The sequence below is a fragment of the Cherax quadricarinatus genome, chromosome 62 (genome assembly GCF_038502225.1).
Source record: "Cherax quadricarinatus isolate ZL_2023a chromosome 62, ASM3850222v1, whole genome shotgun sequence".
Taxonomy (NCBI): domain Eukaryota; kingdom Metazoa; phylum Arthropoda; class Malacostraca; order Decapoda; family Parastacidae; genus Cherax; species Cherax quadricarinatus.
Window position 1 is genome coordinate 10,242,229 of NC_091353.1, and position 19,971 is coordinate 10,262,199.

The following is a 19,971-nucleotide window of genomic DNA, read 5'->3' on the forward strand; positions in this document are numbered from 1 at the left end:
CACACACACACACACACACACACACACACACACATGCACACATGTGGTAATGCTTTATTTACAGCTAGCAAAGTCAGGGTATTTCTCCAGAATGGTCTGTAATATACCACTGTGGATAAAATACTTAGCCATTTCTTGAACACTTCTGAGTGAGTTGTTTCTAAATTCATTAATTTTATCGCACTCCAGTACATAATGACGCAGGGTGTGACAATAATCCATCTGGCAAAGTTTACATTTCGTTTGGTCTACATCTGGTGGTGGTGATTTAACCTGCCAAAGATACTTGTAACCCAGCCGGAGCCGGGCGGTAGTGACATCCAAGAGTCTGCTTATTTTGTTGGATGCACCATAGACATGTGGCTCCTCCTGCATGATAGAATGATGATAGATGGACTCACTGGTGTCAATCTCCCTGAGCCTTAAGTCCATAAAATTCAGCTGAAGTTCTTTTCGTATTATTGTTCTCAAACTACTACCTGACAAGCCAAGATTGTAATCTACTCCCTCTTTGAAAGCATACAGCTTAGCCAATTTATCAGTTCTATCATGCATCTGAAGACCAATGTGAGATGGAATCCACAGCATGTGCACTCTGACTCCACTGTCCACAATCCTACCATACCTGTGTCTGGCTTCTGACACAAGCATGCCACAATTTATGCTTAATGAGTTGAGAGCATTTATGGATGACAGAGAATCAGTTACAATTAAACTGTCAATCTTTGATACATAGATGCATTTCAGTGCAAGGAGTATGGCAAACAGTTCTGTCTGAAGGGTAGAGGCCCAATTATTGATGCGTGCTCCAATTTCTTTAAGAGAGCCATCACTCTGTACGACAACAGCAGCACTACCAGCTGCACCAGTGGATTGGTGAACAGAACCATCAACGTAAATAATTTGCGAGAGTGTGTGCTGTGTGACTAAGTTATCAATACAGCTTAAGGCCTCATGTTTGGCTTCAAGGCGAAGTTTTGGTTGTGATTTAAGAAGTAGTTTGGGGGGAAATGGAGGAATGGTAGTTTGGAATGGGGTAATATTCCATGGAGCGGAGAAGTGCCGCTGTTGCCTTACTTGACATAGATCATGTATCTGATTCATGCGGAGGTCGGTTCCAGTCTTTTCGATCCATCTGGAGGAGTGTTCACCAGTGCTGAGGAAAGTTTGGAGGGCTTCTGTGCAGGGGTTTGAATGAGCTTGCCTGAGCATATTAACCCCAATTAGGATATTTCTTTCAGTAACACGATCTCTGATGCTTGGAATATCAAGTTCTTTTTGCATATTTAAAATTTTGGCAGTACGAGGGCATCCTAGGATGATCCTCATTGCTTCGTTCTGCAGTTTTTCCAGCCCTCCAAGCTTCCAGTCAGACACAAGAGCAAGTAGTGGCGCAGCATAATCAACCAATGATCTAATATAAGCAAGATACATCATTTTCACAATTTTAACATTAGCACCATACCTGGGGTGAAGCCCTGCCACAACTCTAAGTGCTCTTAGTCGTTCTTTGTATTGGCGACAAAGTCTTGTTACAACAGGTCCAAGTAGTGGAACCTCAAAGCCTAGATACCTGTATCTGCTTACATATTCTAGAAGAGACCCATCATGCAATTGGATCTGACGAACTGTGCCTCTCTGTCGAGGAGGACGCCTATTGAGTATCTTTGTTTTATCAGTAGAGATTATCAACCCCAGGTCCTGACACGAGGCTAGTACATGATTAAGAATGTTTTGGGTGTTGGAGAATCCGGTGGTGTGAATCATTATATCATCAGCAAAACTAATCACATAATTATGGGGCTGACTAGGCATAGCATTAAGTAATGCATTAATTAGAATATTGAACAGTGTGGGACTGAGCACACCTCCCTGTGGGGTTCCTAATTCAAAGTCTTTAGTTACACTTCTATGTCCCTGGAACAACACAGACGATTTTCTGTTGGACAGGTAGCCTTTAATCCAGCGGAGAAGCCATCCTCCAACATCCATTCTGGCAAGTTCACTAATTATTACATGTCGGTTGGCTACATCGAAAGCGGATTTAAGGTCAAGGAAGGTAGTGTAGGAACTGTCAGTGTGCAGGGTGAGAAAGGTGGCTATGCAATGATGCACGCTCCTTCCATGCATGAAACCATGTAACCGGGGAGACAAAAATTGTTTGATTCTGTACATGAGACGATTAAGAATCATTCTCTCAAATGTTTTACACAAGCAGCTAGTAAGAGATATTGGGCGAAATGCATTTTGTTGATTGGGCTTAGGAATTGGAATGATGAGGCTGTTGGTCCAAGATTGAGGGAGCTCCCCAGTTACATAGCTCATGTTATATAATTCAAGTAATGGATTACCTGGTACTCGACACAGCAATCTGAGTATGTTGTAAGTAATACCATCCTCACCAGGCGACGTGGAGTTGCCCTTAGTTAGCGCTGCATCAAGTTCATAATTAGTGAAAGGAATGTTGCAATCATCTGCCTTACTGAGCATAAAGCAAACAAGTCTCTCCCTTGCATCATATTTATCATTTAATTTTGCCTGTGTGGTACTGGGAAGATTGTCATAGCTAGATGTAGCAGCCCAAGCACTGACTAACTCATTCGCCCTATGCAAGGGATGAGGGTGCGCGATCTGCCCAGTTCGTTTACCCTTAATTCTATTTATGTCCCTCCATGCCCGGCTAAGTGGGGTGTGAGCATTAAGACCGTTGACAAATTTTTCCCAGTCGGTTTGCCGCAGCTCTGTCATACGCTCTCTGGCAGCAGCAAGGGCAGTTTGGAAGAGCCTCAGCATTCCAGGGGTACGATGTTTTCTATAGGCTAGGCCTAGTCTGCGAGCAGTACGTTTCAGTGTACGAAGTTTAGAATCATTGTAATAAGTATGGTTTTTGAAGGAGGTATGATTATTACGGAAGTTTGTTGGGTTTAGAGTACCAACTCTTGGTACTCTAAACCCAACAAACTTCCGTAATAATCATACCTCCTTCAAAAACCATACTTATTACAATGATTCTAAACTTCGTACACTGAAACGTACTGCAGTGCCTGCATAGAGGACCCTCGGTTATCGGCCATAATCTGTTCCAGAAGCTCGGCCTAAAACCGAAATGCCCAAAAACCGAAATAATATTTCCCAAAAGAATTAATGTAAATACAATTAATCATTCCAGACAAAAATATTCACAAAAAAACTAATTTTTGAACAATTAAATTAGTATTACATACCTTTTTTGAAGACAATGCTGACTTCTGGAAGTGTAGCATGCCTGCTACACTTCCAGCATGCCTGCTACACTTCCAGCATGCCTGCTACACTTCTACCATGCCTGCTACACTTCTACCATGCCTGCTACACTTCCAGCATGCCTGCTACACTTCCAGCATGCCTGCTACACTTCCAGCATGCCTGCTACACTTCCAGCATGCCTGCTACACTTCCAGCATGGCTGCTACACTTCCAGCATGCCTGCCACACTTCCAGCATGCCTGCCACACTTCCAGCATGCCTGCTACACTTCCAGCATGCCTGCTACACTTCCAGCATGCCTGCTACACTTCCAGCATGCCTGCTACACTTCCAGCATGCCTGCTACACTTCCAGCATGCCTGCAACACTTCCAGCATGCCTGCTACACTTCCAGCATGCCTGCTACACTTCCAGCATGCCTGCTACACTTCCAGCATGCCTGCTACACTTCCAGCATGCCTGCTACACTTCCAGCATGCCTGCTACACTTCCAGCATGCCTGCTACACTTCCAGCATGCCTGCTACACTTCCAGCATGCCTGCTACACTTCCAGCATGCCTGCTACACTTCCAGCATGCCTGCTACACTTCCAGCATGCCTGCTACACTTCCAACATGCCTGCTACACTTCCAGCATGTCTGCTACACTTCCAGCATGCCTGCTACACTTCCAGCATGCCTGCTACACTTCCAGCATGCCTGCTACACTTCCAGCATGCCTGCTACACTTCCAGCATGCCTGCTACACTTCCAGCATGCCTGCTACACCTCCAGCATGCCTGCTACACCTCCAGCATGCCTGCTACACTTCCAGCATGCCTGCTACACTTCCAGCATGCCTGCTACACTTCCAGCATGCCTGCTACACTTCCAGCATGCCTGCTACACTTCCAGCATGCCTGCTACACTCCCAGCATGCCTGCTACACTTCCAGCATGCCTGCTACACTTCCAACATGCCTGCTACACTTCCAGCATGCCTGCTACACTTCCAGCATGCCTGCTACACTTCCAGCATGCCTGCTACACTTCCAGCATGCCTGCTACACTTCCAGCATGCCTCCTACACTTCCAGCATGCCTGCTACACTTCCAGCATGCCTGCTACACTTCCAGCATGCCTGCTACACTTCCAGCATGCCTGCTACACTTCCAGCATGCCTGCTACACTTCCAGCATGCCTGCTACACTTCCAGCATGTCTCCCACACTTCCAGCATGTCTCCCACACTTCCAGCATGTCTCCCACACTTCCAGCATGCCTGCTACACTTCCAGCATGTTTGCCACACTTCCAGCATGCCTGCTACACTTTCAGCATACCTGTTACACTTCCAGCATGTCTCCCACACTTCCAGCATATCTCCCACACTTCCAGCATGCCTGCTACACTTCCAGCATGTTTGCCACACTTCCAGCATGCCTGCTACACTTCCAGCATGCCTGCTACACTTCCAGCATGTCTCCCACACTTCCAGCATGCCTGCTACACTTCCAGCATGTTTGCCACACTTCCAGCATGCCTGCTACACTTCCAGCATGCCTGCCACACTTCCAGCATGCCTGCTACACTTCCAGCATGCCTGCTACACTTCCAGCATGCCTGCTACACTTCCAGCATGACTGCCACACTTCCAGCATGCCTGCTACACTTCCAGCATGCCTGCTACACTTCCAGCATGCCTGCTACACTTCCAGCATGTCTCCCATACTTCCAGCATGCCTGCTACACTTCCAGCATGTTTGCCACACTTCCAGCATGCCTGCTACACTTCCAGCATGCCTGCTACACTTCCGGCATGTCTCCCACACTTCCAGCATGCCTGCTACACTTCCAGCATGTTTGCCACACTTCCAGCATGCCTGCTACACTTCCAGCATGCCTGCCACACTTCCAGCATGCCTGCTACACTTCCAGCATGCCTGCTACACTTCCAGCATGCCTGCCACACTTCCAGCATGCCTGCCACACTTTCAGCATGCCTGCCACACTTTCAGCATGCCTGCTACATTTCCAGCATGCCTGCCACACTTCCAGCATGCCTGCTACACTTCCAGCATGCCTGCCACACTTCCAGCATGCCTGCTACATTTCCAGCATGTCTGCTACACTTCCAGCATGCCTGCCACACTTCCAGCATGCCTGCTACATTTCCAGCATGCCTGCCACACTTCCAGCATGCCTGCCACACTTTCAGCATGCCTGCCACACTTTCAGCATGCCTGCCACACTTTCAGCATGCCTGCTACACTTTCAGTATGCCTGCTACACTTCCTGCATCCCTGCTACACTCCCTGCATCCCTGCTACACTCCCTGCATGCCTGCTACACTTCCTGCATCCCTGCTACACTCCCTGCATCCCTGCTACACTCCCTGCATGCCTGCTACACTTCCTGCATCCCTGCTACACTCCCTGCATCCCTGCTACACTCCCTGCATGCCTGCTACACTTCCTGCATCCCTGCTACACTTCCTGCATCCCTGTTACACTCCCTGCATGCCTGCTACACTTCCTGCATGCCTGCTACACTCCCTGCATCCCTGCTACACTCCCTGCATCCCTGCTACACTCCCTGCATGCCTGCTACACTTCCTGCATCCCTGCTACACTTCCTGCATCCCTGCTACACTCCCTGCATGCCTGCTACACTTCCTGCATCCCTGCTACACTCCCTGCATGCCTGCTACACTTCCTGCATCCCTGCTACACTCCCTGCATGCCTGCTACACTCCCTGCATGCCTGCTACACTTCCTACATCCCTGCTACACTTCCTGCATCCCTGCTACACTCCCTGCATGCCTGCTACACTTCCTGCATCCCTGCTACACTTCCTGCATCCCTGCTACACTCCCTGCATGCCTGCTACACTTCCTGCATCCCTGCTACACTTCCTGCATCCCTGCTACACTTCCTGCATCCCTGCTACACTCCCTGCATGCCTGCTACACTTCTTGCATCCCTGCTACACTCCCTGCATCCCTGCTAAACTCCCTGCATCCCTGCTACACTTCCTGCATGCCTGCTACACTTCCTGCATCCCTGCTACACTTCCTGCATCCCTGCTACACTCCCTGCATGCCTGCTACACTTCCTGCATCCCTGCTACACTCCCTGCATCCCTGCTAAACTCCCTGCATCCCTGCTACACTTCCTGCATGCCTGCTACACTTCCTGCATCCCTGCTACACTTCCTGCATCCCTGTTACACTCCCTGCATCCCTGCTACACTTCCTGCATGCCTGCTACACTTCCTGCATCCATGCTACACTCCCTGCATCCCTGCTACACTCCCTGCATTCCTGCTACACTCCCTGCATCCCTGCTACACTCATTGCATGCCTGCTACACTTCCTGCATCCCTGCCACACTTCCTGCATTCCTACTACACTCCCTGCATGCCTGCTACACTTCCTGCATCCATGCTACACTTCCTGCATCCCTGCTACACTCCCTGCATGCCTGCTACACTTCCTGCATCCCTGCTACACTTCCTGCATCCCTGCTACACTCCCTGCATGCCTGCTACACTTCCTGCATCCCTGCTACACTTCCTGCATCCCTGCTACACTCCCTGCATGCCTGCTACGCTTCCTGCATCCCTGCTACACTCCCTGCATGCCTGCTACGCTTCCTGCATCCCTGCTACACTTCCTGCATCCCTGCTACACTCCCTGCATCCCTGCTACACTCCCTGCATGCCTGCTACACTTCCTGCATGCCTGCTACACTTCCTGCATCCCTGCTACACTCCCTGCATCCCTGCTACACTCCCTGCATCCCTGCTACACTTCCTAGCATGCCTGCTACACTTCCAGCACGCCTGCTACACTTCCAGCACGCCTGCTACACTTCCAGCACGCCTGCTACACTTCCAGCAAGCCTGCTACACTTCCAGCACGCCTGCTACACTTCCAGCATGCCTGCCACACTTCCAGCATGTCTGCCACACTTCCAGCATGCCTGCAACACTTCCAGCATGCCTGCTACACTTCCAGCATGTCTGCTACACTTCCAGCATGCCTGCCACACTTCCAGCATGCCTGCTACACTTCCAGCATGCCTGCTACACTTCCAATATATCTGCTACACTTCCAGCATGCCTCCTACACTTCCAACATGTCTGCTACACTTCCAGCATGCCTGCTACACTTCCAGCATGCCTGCTACACTTCCAATATATCTGCTACACTTCCAGCATGCCTGCTACACTTCCAATATATCTGCTACACTTCCAGCATGCCTGCTACACTTCCAATATATCTGCTACACTTCCAGCATGCCTGCTACACTTCCAATATATCTGCTACACTTCCAGCATGCCTGCTACACTTCCAATATATCTGCTACACTTCCAGCATGCCTGCTACACTTCCAATATATCTGCCACACTTCCAGCATGCCTGCTACACTTCCAATATATCTGCTACACTTCCAGCATGCCTGCTACACTTCCAGCATGCCTGCCACACTTCCAGCATGCCTGCCACACTTCCAGCATGTCTGCTACACTTCCAGCATGCCTGCTACACTTCCAGCATGTCTCCCACACTTCCAGCATGCCTGCTACACTTCCAACATGTCTGCTACACTTCCAGCATGCCTGCCACACTTCCAGCATGCCTGCCACACTTCCAACATGTCTGCTACACTTCCAACATGTCTGCTACACTTCCAGCATGTCTCCCACACTTCCAGCATGCCTGCCACACTTCCAACATGTCTGCTACACTTCCAGCATGCCTGCTACACTTCCAGCGTGCCTGCCACACTTCCAGCATGCCTGCCACACTTCCAACATGTCTGCTACACTTCCAGCATGCCTGCTACACTTCCAACATGTCTGCTACACTTCCAGCATGCCTGCCACACTTCCAGCATGCCTGCAACACTTCCAGCATGCCTGCCACACTTCCAGCATGCCTGCCACACTTCCTGCATGCCTGCTACACTCCCTGCATGCCTGCTACACTCCCTGCATCCCTGCTACACTCCCTGCATGCCTGCTACACTTCCAGCATCCCTGCTACACTCCCTGCATGCCTGCTACACTTCCAGCATGCCTGCTACACTCCCTGCATGCCTGCTACACTCCCTGCATGCCTGCTACACTCCCTGCGTGCCTGCTACACTTCCAGAATGCCTGCTACATTTCCAGCATGCCTGCTACACTCCCAGCATGCCTGCTACACTCCCAGCATGCCTGCTACACTCCCTGCATGCCTGCTACACTCCCTGCATCCCTGCTACACTTCCTGCATGCCTGCTACACTTCCTGCATGCCTGCTACACTCCCTGCATCCCTGCTACACTCCCTGCATGCCTGCTACACTTCCTGCATGCCTGCTACACTCCCTGCATCCCTGCTACACTCCCTGCATGCCTGCTACACTTCCTGCATCCCTGCTACACTCCCTGCATCCCTGCTACACTCCTTGCATCCCTGCTACACTCCCTGCCTCCCTGCTACACTCCCTGCCTCCCTGCTACACTCCCTGCCTCCTTGCTACACTCCCTGCCTCCTTGCTACACTCCCTGCCTCCCTGCTACACTCCCTGCCTCCTTGCTACACTCTTTGCATCCCTGCTACACTTCCTGCCTCCCTGCTACACTCCTTGCCTCCCTGCTACACTCCCTGCCTCCCTGCTACACTCCCTGCCTCCCTGCTACACTTCCTGCCTCCCTGCTACACTCCCTGCCTCCCTGCTACACTCCCTGCCTCCCTGCTACACTTCCTGCCTCCCTGCTACACTCCCTGCCTCCCTGCTACACTCCCTGCCTCCCTGCTACACTCCCTGCCTCCCTGCTACACTCCCTGCCTCCCTGCTACACTCCCTGCCTCCCTGCTACACTTCCTGCATCCTTGCTACACTCTTTGCCTCCCTGCTGCACTCCATGCCTCGCTGCTCACTCCCTGCCTCCCTGCTACACTCCCTGCCTCCCTGCTACACGTCCTGCCTCCCTGCTACACTCCTTGCCTCCCTGCTACACTCCCTGCCTCCCTGCTACACGTCCTGCGTCTCTGCTACACTCCTTGCCTCCTTGCTACACTCTTTACTTCCCTGGTACACTCCCTGCCTCCCTGCTACACTCCCTGCCTCCCTGGTACACTGCCTGCCTCCTGTTACACTCCATGCCTCCTTGCTACACTCTCTGCCTCACTGCTACACTTTCTTCCTCCTTGCTGCACTCCCTGCCTCCCTGTTATACTCCCTGCCTCCATGGTACACTTTCTGCCTCCATGCTACACTCCCTGCCTCCCTGCTACACTTCCTGCCTCCCTGCTACACTCCTTGCCTCCCACCTACATCCCTTGCCTACCTGCTACACTCCCTGCATCCCTGCTACACTCCCTGCATCCCTGCTACACTCCCTGCATGCCTGCTACACTCCCTGCATCCCTGCTACACTCCCTGCATCCCTGCTACACTCCCTGCATGCCTGCTACACTCCCTGCATCCCTGCTACACTCCCTGCATCCCTGCTGCACTTCTTGCTTCCTTGCTACACTCCTTGCCTGCCTGCTACAATCCCTGCTACACTCCATGCCTCCCTCCTACACTCTCTGCCTCCCTGCTACACTCCCTGCCTCCCAGCTGCACTCCCTGCCTCCCTGCTACACTCCTTGCCTCTCTGCTACACTCCCTGACACCCAGCTACACTCCCTGCATCCCTGCTACGCTCAATGCCTCCATACTTCACTCCCTTCCTGCTACACTCCCTGCATCCCTGCTACACTCCCTGCCTCTCTGCTACACTCCCTGCCTCCCTGCTACACTCCGTGCCTCCCTGCTACACTCCCTGCCTCCTTGCTACACTCCCTGCTTCTCTGCTACACTCCCTGCCTCCCTGCTACACTCCCTGCCTCCCTGCTACACTCCCTGCATCCCTGCTACACTCCCTGCCTCCCTGCTACACTCCCTGCCTCCCTGCTACACTCCCTGCCTCCCTGCTACACTCCCTGCCTCCCTGCTACACTCCCTGCCTCCCTGCTACACTCCCTGCCTCCCTGCTACACTCATTGCCTCCCTGCTACACTCCCTGCCTCCGTGCTACACTCTCTGCCTACCTGCCTCATTCCCTGCCTCCCTGCTACACTCCCTGAATCCCTGCTACTCTCACTGCATCCCTGCTACGCTCATTGACTCCCTGCTTAACTCCCTGCCTCCCTGCTACACACCCTGCATCCCTGCTACACTCCCTGCCTCCCAGGTATAATCCCTGTCTCCCTGCTACACTCCCTGCCTCCCAGCTACACTCCCTGCCTCCCAGCTACACCCCTTGCCTCCCTGCTACACTCCTTGCCTCCCTGCTACACTCCCTGACACCCAGCTACACTCCCTGCATCCCTGCTACACTCCCTGCCTCCAAACTACACTCTCTGCCTCCCCCCTCCTACACTCCCTGCCTCCTAGGTACACTCCCTGTCTCCCTGCTACGCTCCGTGCATCCCTGCTACACTCCCTGCTTCCCAGCAACACCCCCTGCATCCCTGCTACACTCCCTGCCTCCCAGCTACACTCCCTGCATCCCTGCTACACTCCCTGCCTCCCTGCTACACTCCCTGCCTCCCTGCTACACTCCCTGCCTCCCTGCTACACTCCCTGCCTCCCTGCTACACTCCCTGCCTCCCTGCTACACTCCCTGCCTCACTGCTACACTCGCTGCCTCCCTGCTACGCTCCCTGCCTCCCTGCTACACTCCTTGCATCCCTGCTACACTCCATGCCACCCTGCTACACTCCCTGCGTCTCTGTTACTCCCACTGCCTCCCTGCTACACTCCTTGCATCCCTGCTACACTCCCTGCCTCCCTGCTACACTTCCTGCCTCCCTGCTACACTCCCTGCCTCCCTGCTACACTCCCTGCCTCCCTGCTACACTCCCTGCCTCTCTGCTACACTCCCTGCCTCCCTGCTACACTCCCTGCCTCCCTGCAACTCTCGCTGCCTCCCTGGTACATTCCCTGCCTCTCTGCAACACTCCCTGCCTCCCTGCTACAAATTGTGCCTACCTGCTACACTCCCTGCCTCCCTGCTACACTCCTTGCCTCCCTGCTACACTCCCTGCCTCCCTGCTACACTCTCTGCCTTCCTGCTACACTCCCTGCCTCCAAACTACACTCCCTGCCTTCCTGCTACACTCCCTGCCTCCCTGCTACACTCCCTGCCTCCCTGCTACACTCCCTGCCTCCCTGCTACACTCCCTGCCCCCCCCAGCTACAATCCCTAGCACCTGCTATACTCCCTGCCTCCCTGCTACACTCCTTGCCTCCCAGATACACTCCCTGCCTCCCTGCTACACTCCCTGCCTGCTACACTCCCTGCCTTCCTGCTACACTCCCTGCCTCCCTGCTACACTCCCTGCCTCCCTGCTACACTCCTTGCCTTTATGCTACACTCCCTGCCTCCCTGCTACACTCCCTGCCTCCATGAAACACTCCCTGCCTCCCTGCTACATTCCCTGCATCCCTGCTACACTCCCTGCGTATCTGCTACACTCTTTGCCTCCCTGCAACTCTCGCTGCCTCCCTGGTACATTCCCTGCCTCCATGCTACACTCCCTGCCTCCCAGCTACACTCCCTGCATCCCTGCTACACTCGATACCTCCATGCTTCACTCCCTGCCTCCCTGCTACACTCCCTGCCTCCCTGCTACACTCCCTGCCTCCCTGCTACACTCCCTGCCTCCCTGCTACACTCCCTGCCTCCCTGCTACACTCCCTGCCTCCCTGCTACACTCCCTGCATCCCTGCTACACTCCCTGCCTCCCTGCTACACTCCCTGCCTCCCTGCTACACTCCCTGCCTCCCAGCTACACTCCCTGCCTCCCTGCTGCACTTCTTGCTTCCCTGCTACACTCCCTGCATCCCTGCTACACTCCCTGCCTCCCAGCTGCACTCCCTGCCTCCCTGCTACACTCCCTTCATACCGGCTACACTCCCTGCATCTCTGCTGCACTCCATGCCTCCCTGCTAAACTCCCTGCATCCCTGCTACACTCCCTGCATCCCTGCTACACTCCTTGCCTGAGGGGTGGAGGTGGGAAGTACAATGTCTGTACTATGGAGGGGTGGAGGTGGGAAGTACAATGTCTGGACTCTGAAGGAGGGGAGGAGGTGGGAAGTACAATGTCCGGATTCTGAAGGAAGGGTGGAGGTGGGAAGTACAATGCCTGGACTCTGAAGGAGGGGTGGAGGTTGAAAGTACAATGTCTGGACTCTGAAGGAGGGGTAGAGGTGGGAAGTACAATGTGTGTACTATGGAGGGGTGGAGGTGGGAAGTACAATGTACTATGGAGGGGTGAAGGTGGGAAGTACAATGTCTGTACTATGGAGGGGTGGAGGAGGGAAGTACAATGCCTGGACTCAGGAGGAGTGGAGGTGGGAAGTACAATGTCTGGACTATGGTGGGGTGGAGGTGGGAAGTACAATGCCTGGACTCTGAAGGAGGGGTGGAGGTAGTAAGTGTAATGTCTGGACTCTGAAGGAGGGGTGGAGGTGGGAAGTACAATGTCTGTACTATGGAGGGGTGGAGGTGGGAAGTACAATGTCTGTACTCTGAAGGAGGGGTGGCAGTATGAAGTACAATGTCTGTTCTATGGAGGGGTGGAGGTGTGAAGTACAATGCCTGGACTCTGAAGGAGGGGTGGAGGTGGGAAGTACAATGTCTGGACTCTGAAGGAGGGGTGGAGGTGGGAAGTACAATGCCTGGACTCTGAAGGAGGGGTGGAGGTGGGAAGTACAATGTCTGGACTCTGAAGGAGGGGTGGAGGTGTGAAGTACAATGCCTGGACTCTGAAGGAGGGGTGGAGGTGGGAAGTACAATGCCTGGACTCTGAAGGAGGGGTGGAGGCAGGAAGTACAATGTCTGTACTATGGAGGGGTGGAGATGGGAAGTACAATGTCTGTACTATGAAGGGTGGAAATAAATGGTATAAAATACCGACACAATGGAAATATAAACACATATGCAGTATAATGTGATCCTTTATTGACAACGTTTCACCAACACAGTGGGCTTTTTCAAGTCACAAACAGATCTACCTGGTTTGTGACTTAATAAAGCCCACTGTGTGGGTGAAACGTTGTCAATAAAGGATCACATTATACTGCATATGTGTTTATATTTCCACTATGAAGGGGTGGAGGTGGGAAGTACAATGTCTGGACTCTGAAGGAAGGGTGGTGGTGGGAAGTACAATGTCTGTACTCTGAAGGAGGGGTGGCGGTATGAAGTACAATGTCTGTACTATTACCTGGAGTTTACCTGGAGAGAGTTTCGGGGGTCAACGCCCCCGCGGCCCGGTCTGTGACCAGGCCTCCTGGTGGATCAGCGCCTGATCAACCAGGCTGTTGCTGCTGGCTGCACGCGAACCAACATACGAGCCACAGCCCGGCTGATCAGGAACTGACTTTAGGTGCTTGTCCAGTGCCAGCTTGAAGACTGCCAGGGGTCTGTTGGTAATCCCCCTTATGTGTGCTGGGAGGCAGTTGAACAGTCTCGGGCCCCTGACACTTATTGTATGGTCTCTTAACGTGCTAGTGACACCCCTGCTTTTCATTGGGGGGATGGTGCATCGTCTGCCAAGTCTTTTGCTTTCGTAGTGAGTGATTTTCGTGTGCAAGTTCGGTACTAGTCCCTCTAGGATTTTCCAGGTGTATATAATCATGTATCTCTCCCTCCTGCATTCCAGGGAATACAGGTTTAGGAACCTCAAGCGCTCCCAGTAATTGAGGTGTTTTATCTCCGTTATGCGCGCCGTGAAAGTTCTCTGTACATTTTCTAGGTCGGCAATTTCACCTGCCTTGAAAGGTGCTGTTAGAGTGCAGCAATATTCCAGCCTAGATAGAACAAGTGACCTGAAGAGTGTCATCATGGGCTTGGCCTCCCTAGTTTTGAAGGTTCTCATTATCCATCCTGTCATTTTTCTAGCAGATGCGATTGATACAATGTTATGGTCCTTGAAGGTGAGATCCTCCGACATAATCACTCCCAGGTCTTTGACGTTGGTGTTTCGCTCTATTTTGTGGCCAGAATTTGTTTTGTACTCTGATGAAGATTTAATTTCCTCGTGTTTACCATATCTGAGTAATTGAAATTTCTCATCGTTGAACTTCATATTGTTTTCTGCAGCCCACTGAAAGATTTGGTTGATGTCCGCCTGGAGGGGTGGAGGTGTGAGGTACAATGCCTGGACTCTGAAGGAGGGGTGGAGGTGGGAAGTACAATGCCTGGACTCTGAAGGAGGGGTGGGGGATATTTGCAATTTTGACCTGTAGTATCAGCACGCCTCTGGCAAAACAATGATGGACTAATTGATTGTGAAATTGTTTCTTCTTTTTTGATCATACTGCTTCAGTGGGAGACCCGGTTTGTAAAAAAAAAAGTCACAATACCATAACTAGAACAATTCAAAACTAACCCACAATTCTGAGAGGACACTTTAGACAACATTTAGGCCAATCTTGTACTATTAACAAGTCGTCAGCTACACAAGAAGGATCCAGGATGAACCAGAACACTGTCTAATGTTTCCTCACTAATATACAGAGACTCCCCTACATACGAACATTTGCGATGCAAACTTCTGATAATACGAGCAATTTGCCCAGGCCAACACCTTCTCACCTTCTGTTTTATTAAATTTATATTTACAAACTTTACTAGTGTACAGTATGTACATACTTTTCCTGTGTTCACCTATACTGTATATGTACATATGTTGGGCTTACGAACAAATGGACTTACAAACGACTGCTTGGATCCGAACCTGTTCGTAAATAGGGGAGTGACTGTAGTTTATATTTATGGGGAAGTGTTGAGCCCATGGGGATCACAGCACAGAAGTAGAGGTAATCGGTGTTGGTTCAAGGGAGGGAAAGTGTTAAGACTCACTAAATCATAAAACACGATTGCAAACAAACCATGGAACGGGCAAAGTCTGAACCCACAGTGAGCGAGTCTGGCCAGGGGTTTTATGACTCGCTTGTTCCATGGTTTGTTAAGGTGTTAAGAGTTGCCTCATTTTATATAACTTGTGTGCAGGAGGAGCAGAGGGACGGAGAACCACTGTCACCAGTCAGCAAGTTCCGCCAGCACAGCCTCGCTTCCACAAACTCCTTAGACATGCTCGATGACGACCATGACCACCTATCAGACTCCCAACGCTTCTTCACACTCAAGGTAATCATTATTGTTGTATTCATGACTAAGGTGAAACCTGTAAGGGTCTTACAAAACCCTGAGAATGGGAAATAATCAGGTTGAATTCAAGGAAGGGCTACTACACTTACTTTACTGTCCAAGAAATATATTGGAAATGTATCTGCAGTCAAGTTATTTCACTCTATTGTTTACTTTAAAAGCTTAAACCATTCAATAGCTTATTCATCACCCATCTATTCCCTCCACCTCCATTCACTCCAACACTGCATACTTCACCCACCTCCTTCACTCCAACACTGCATGCCTCATAAACTGCCTTCACCCCCAACACTGCATGCCTCACCCACTCTTCACCCCAACATTGCATACCTCACCCACTCTCTTCACCCCAACATTGCATACCTCACCCACTTCCTTCACCCCCAACACTGCATACCTCACCCACACCCTTCACCCCAATAATGCATACCTCACCCACTCCCTTCACCCCAACATTGCATACCTCACCCACTCCCTTCACACTTCATCTACCTTATGTCACCTGGCAGTGTGTACCTCCTGCAGCGTGGAGTGTTCCTGGAGTTCACACTGCAGTGGGCAAGCAGCACCAGCTGTCTCAGTGTGTATGTGGTTCGTCTAAACAGCCTGCCTCCCAAGTATCACAAGAGTAGCTGCACTCTCACCCTTACACTCACCAGTCCACCTAACAGGGAGGGAGGGGCGGTCGTCACCATCACCAAAACCTCACCCCGCCTCAGGAATGCTACTCTCAACCCAGAGTGCAACTACCTATTCTCCTACCCAGGTTGGTCAGAGTATAACTACCTCTTCTACTACCCAGGTTGGTCCTTCCAATTACCGTTCCATCCCTGTACAAAATGTCAGCTCTCAGACATTTTCATCAAAAATCCTGCACTTGGGAGAGGAACTTTGTAGCAGCAATTTGGTCCAGTCTGAACCAGCATCAAGACATTAGAGAAAATAGACACGAATGCAGTATAATGCAGTGGGCTCTATCAAGTCACAAACATATTTATCTGGGTAAAGAGTACATGAGCATATATAGTGTTGGGAGTCAAGTGGAGAATGTTGGGTAGGTTGCATCTGAGACGCACCTGCAGGTCCGTCTCAAATTCAACCTACCCATCATTCTCCACACTGTATATACAACCTCTCCTCACTTAACGACGGGGTCCCATTCCTTATAGTAGGTCAGTAAATGAAATAGTCGTTAAGCGAAGAGCATACTATAATGGTAGTGGGTTTGTGTCAACCATCTCTAGAATTTTTTAATGTCACCTTTGCACCATTTATAACATTTTTAGTATATTTTTTAATGTTTATACAGTAGTGTACTGTAAACTGTAATAAACAGAATAGAGGAAATCAGCTCTAATATACATTACTTAGGTTTGCATACTGGTTGGAGAGCTGGTCGTAAGTCCGAGTGGTAGATCTGTTTGTGACTTGATAAAGCCCACTGTGTGGGCAAATTTATTATTATAATCAAAAAGAAGCGCTAAGCCACAAGGGCTATACAGCGCTGCAGGGTAGGGAAGGAAGCGAGGGAATTGGGCAGCAGAAGGGGGGAGGGGCGATCAGTAGGTTACAGAAAACAGCGGGGCAGGGGATAGTGCGGGGGTAGAGGGTAGCAAGAGATTGAGGTAGAAAGGGCTGAAGGTATCATCAGAGTTTGTGAAGTAAGTCAGTTGTTGTCAAAAAGTCAATGAGAGAGTCCGAATGAAAGGTGGGTCCATCAGCGAGAAGGGAAGGTAAAGAGAGAGCAGCGGAGCGAAGACGACGTTGGAGGTATATTCTGAGTGCTCGTTGATAAACTGGGCAATCTAACAGAATGTGGCTGACCAATAATGGAACCTGACAATTCGCACAGAGAGGAGCAGGGTGCCTCTCCATGAGATATCCATGAGTAAGACGAGTATGGCCAATGCGGAGATGGGAGAGAGTAGTCTCCCAACCTCGGTACTGGTGGCAAGAAGACGGCCAGTAACCTATACTCGGTTTAATAGATTGAAGTTTGTTACAGAGCATAGTAGACCAACGTTGTTGCCAACGGGTGTGAAGGTGGGTAGCTACTGCAGCAAAATAGTCCGTAAATGGAACACCTCTATATGAAACTGGTAGGTCATGTACTGCTGACCGTGAAGCAGTGTCTGCCTGTTCATTGCCCTGTACGTCAACATGACCTGGGACCCAACAAAAAACAATATCTTTATGCTTGGTAGAGATGCGGCGTAGCCAAAGTTGGATACGGAGGACTAAGGGGTGAGGTGTATCAAATTTCTGTATAGCCTGTAAAGCACTAAGGAAGTCTGAGACAACCACAAATGATGACACAGGCACAGATGCAATACGGATAAGTGCTGCAAGAATGGCATACAATTCAGCAGTAAAGATACTAGCCGAAGATAGTAAATGCCCTCGTACAACGCTGTCCAGAAACACTGCTGGGAATCCTACACCGTCAGAAGACTTGGAGCCATCTGTGTACACTGCAATGGCATGAGAATGAGAGTGGAAGTGGTCAAGAAAAAGAAAGCGGGAAGCTACCGTAGACAGTTGGGCTTTCGAGCATGGGAGTGAGAAAGAACAGACTCGAACAGCTGGAACTTCCCAGGGGGGTAGGGAAAAGTGAGATGCTACATGAACATAGAAAGGTGGTAATTGAAGAGAAGACAAGAGCGAATGCAGGCGAAGAGAGAAGGGACGGAGCAAACAGGGGCGGTGAACAAATAAAGAATGTCTACTAATATCGGTGACCATTCTATAAATGGAAGGATTGCGGAGATCATGAGAGCATACATAATAGCGAAGGCAATGGGCATTACGGTGATTGGATAAGGATGGAACGTTCACTTCTGCATAGAGGCTCTCAACAGGGGGAGAGCAAAAAGCACCAAGGCATAAATGTAATTAATCCTTGGTGATGAATGGGGTTAAGGCTAGAGAGAGTAGCAGGAGAGGCCGCGGAATAGATATGGTCACCATAATCAAGTTTCGATAAAATGAGGGTGGAATGTAGGCGAAGGAGAGTTCGATGATCAGCTCCCCAGGAAAGACAAGCAAGGGTTTTAAGAAGGTTCAGCCGGCTGTGACAAGTTGCTTTCAGAGAGGTAATGTGAGGTTTCCAGGATAACCTGGGGTCAAAGAGGAGGCCTAGAAACCTGACTGTATCATGTTCAGGGATACGGGAGCCAGAGAGGTACAAAGGATGATCGGAGATAACAGAGCGTCTAGTGAAAGTAATTTGGTGAGTTTTGGTACTGGAAAATTTAAACCAATGTGTGGTGGCCCAATTGGAAACACGGTCGACTGCATGCTGGAGAGAAACTGTAATGAGGTGACAGCCGGCGCCTGCACAAGTTATAGCGAAGTCATCAACATAGAGTGATGACCAAATATTTGATGGAAGACTAGAGGCCAAATCATTAATAGCAAGGAGAAAAAGTGTTGTGCTCAGAACACATCCCTGGGGGACACCTTCAGCTTGGATAAAGTCCGGGGAGAGCACATTATTAACCAGAAAACGGAAATGTCTGCCAGTTAAAAAGTCCTTAAGGAAGGATGGTAGATTGCCTCGGAGGCCTAAAGAGTGGGCTTGGGCCAAAATATTATACATCCAAGTTTTGTCATATGCCTTCTCAAGGTCAAAAAATATGGCAGTAACTGAGTGGTTATTCACAAAAGCATTAAGAACATGCTTATCCAAGCGTAGTAAGGGGTCTATGGTAGAACGGCCCTTACAAAAGCCATATTGACTAGTGGAGAGACTGTTGTGTGTCTCTAAATACCACATTAAACATCGATTTACCAGACGTTCCATCACTTTGCAAACTGCACTAGTAAGAACGATGGGACGATAGTGGGAGGCATCATGTCCCGTAGTACCCAGCTTGCGGAAAGGGAAAACAATGGCAGATTTCCACAGCTGTGGAAGAACTCTTTGTGACCAAATAAGATTGAAAAGGTGTAATAGGACTGCAAGGGCTGACTGATGTAAATGTTGTAGCATACGAATATGAATGTCGTCGGGCCCAGCTGCCAATGATCGGCAAGCTGAGAGTGTTGCCTCCAGTTCCTGAAGTGTAAGAGGCACATTATACTGCTCTTCTCTGAGAGAAGAAAAGTCCAAGGGTACTAACTCTCTGGCAGACTTTGAGGAAAGAAACGAGGGCATAGATGGAGCCCCTGACAAATATGGACGAGATGATTGCCAATTTCATTGGCAACATCTAGTGGGTTTGCTATATCAACACCGGCAACCCGCAGAACAGAAGCCGGGTCAGGAGAATAGTATTTACCACTCAGTTTTCGTACTTTTTTCCAGACTGCACTCATAGAGAAAGCAGAGGTGATGGTGGAGACATAATCTCGCCAGCAAGTGTGTTCAGCGTCATGGATGACACGGCAAGCGATCGCACACTTCTGCTTAAAATCAAGCAGTCTCTCCGTGGTTCTATTGTACCGGTACCTGCCCCACGCAGTGAGTTTCTAACGTACTGCACGAGCACAAGCAGGAGACCACCAAGGCACGCATTTCTGAGAA

At 50.7% G+C, this 19,971-nt stretch overlaps 1 protein-coding gene across 9 annotated transcripts in view; it reads left to right on the forward strand.

Moving 5' to 3' along the window:
- The window catches only part of LOC128687090 (synaptotagmin-11), an 87,584-nt gene that overhangs the window by 46,308 nt on the left and 21,305 nt on the right, over positions 1-19,971 (forward strand). For all 9 annotated transcript variants that reach the window (XR_011393739.1, XM_070098418.1, XM_070098416.1 and 6 more), the window contains 2 exons: positions 15,288-15,425; positions 15,972-16,212. Coding sequence is in view for 8 of the 9 variants with exons in the window: in XM_070098418.1 (XP_069954519.1) it covers positions 15,288-15,425; positions 15,972-16,212 (379 nt within the window). In the remaining variant the exon portion in view is untranslated. The remainder of the gene's footprint in view (positions 1-15,287; positions 15,426-15,971; positions 16,213-19,971) is intronic.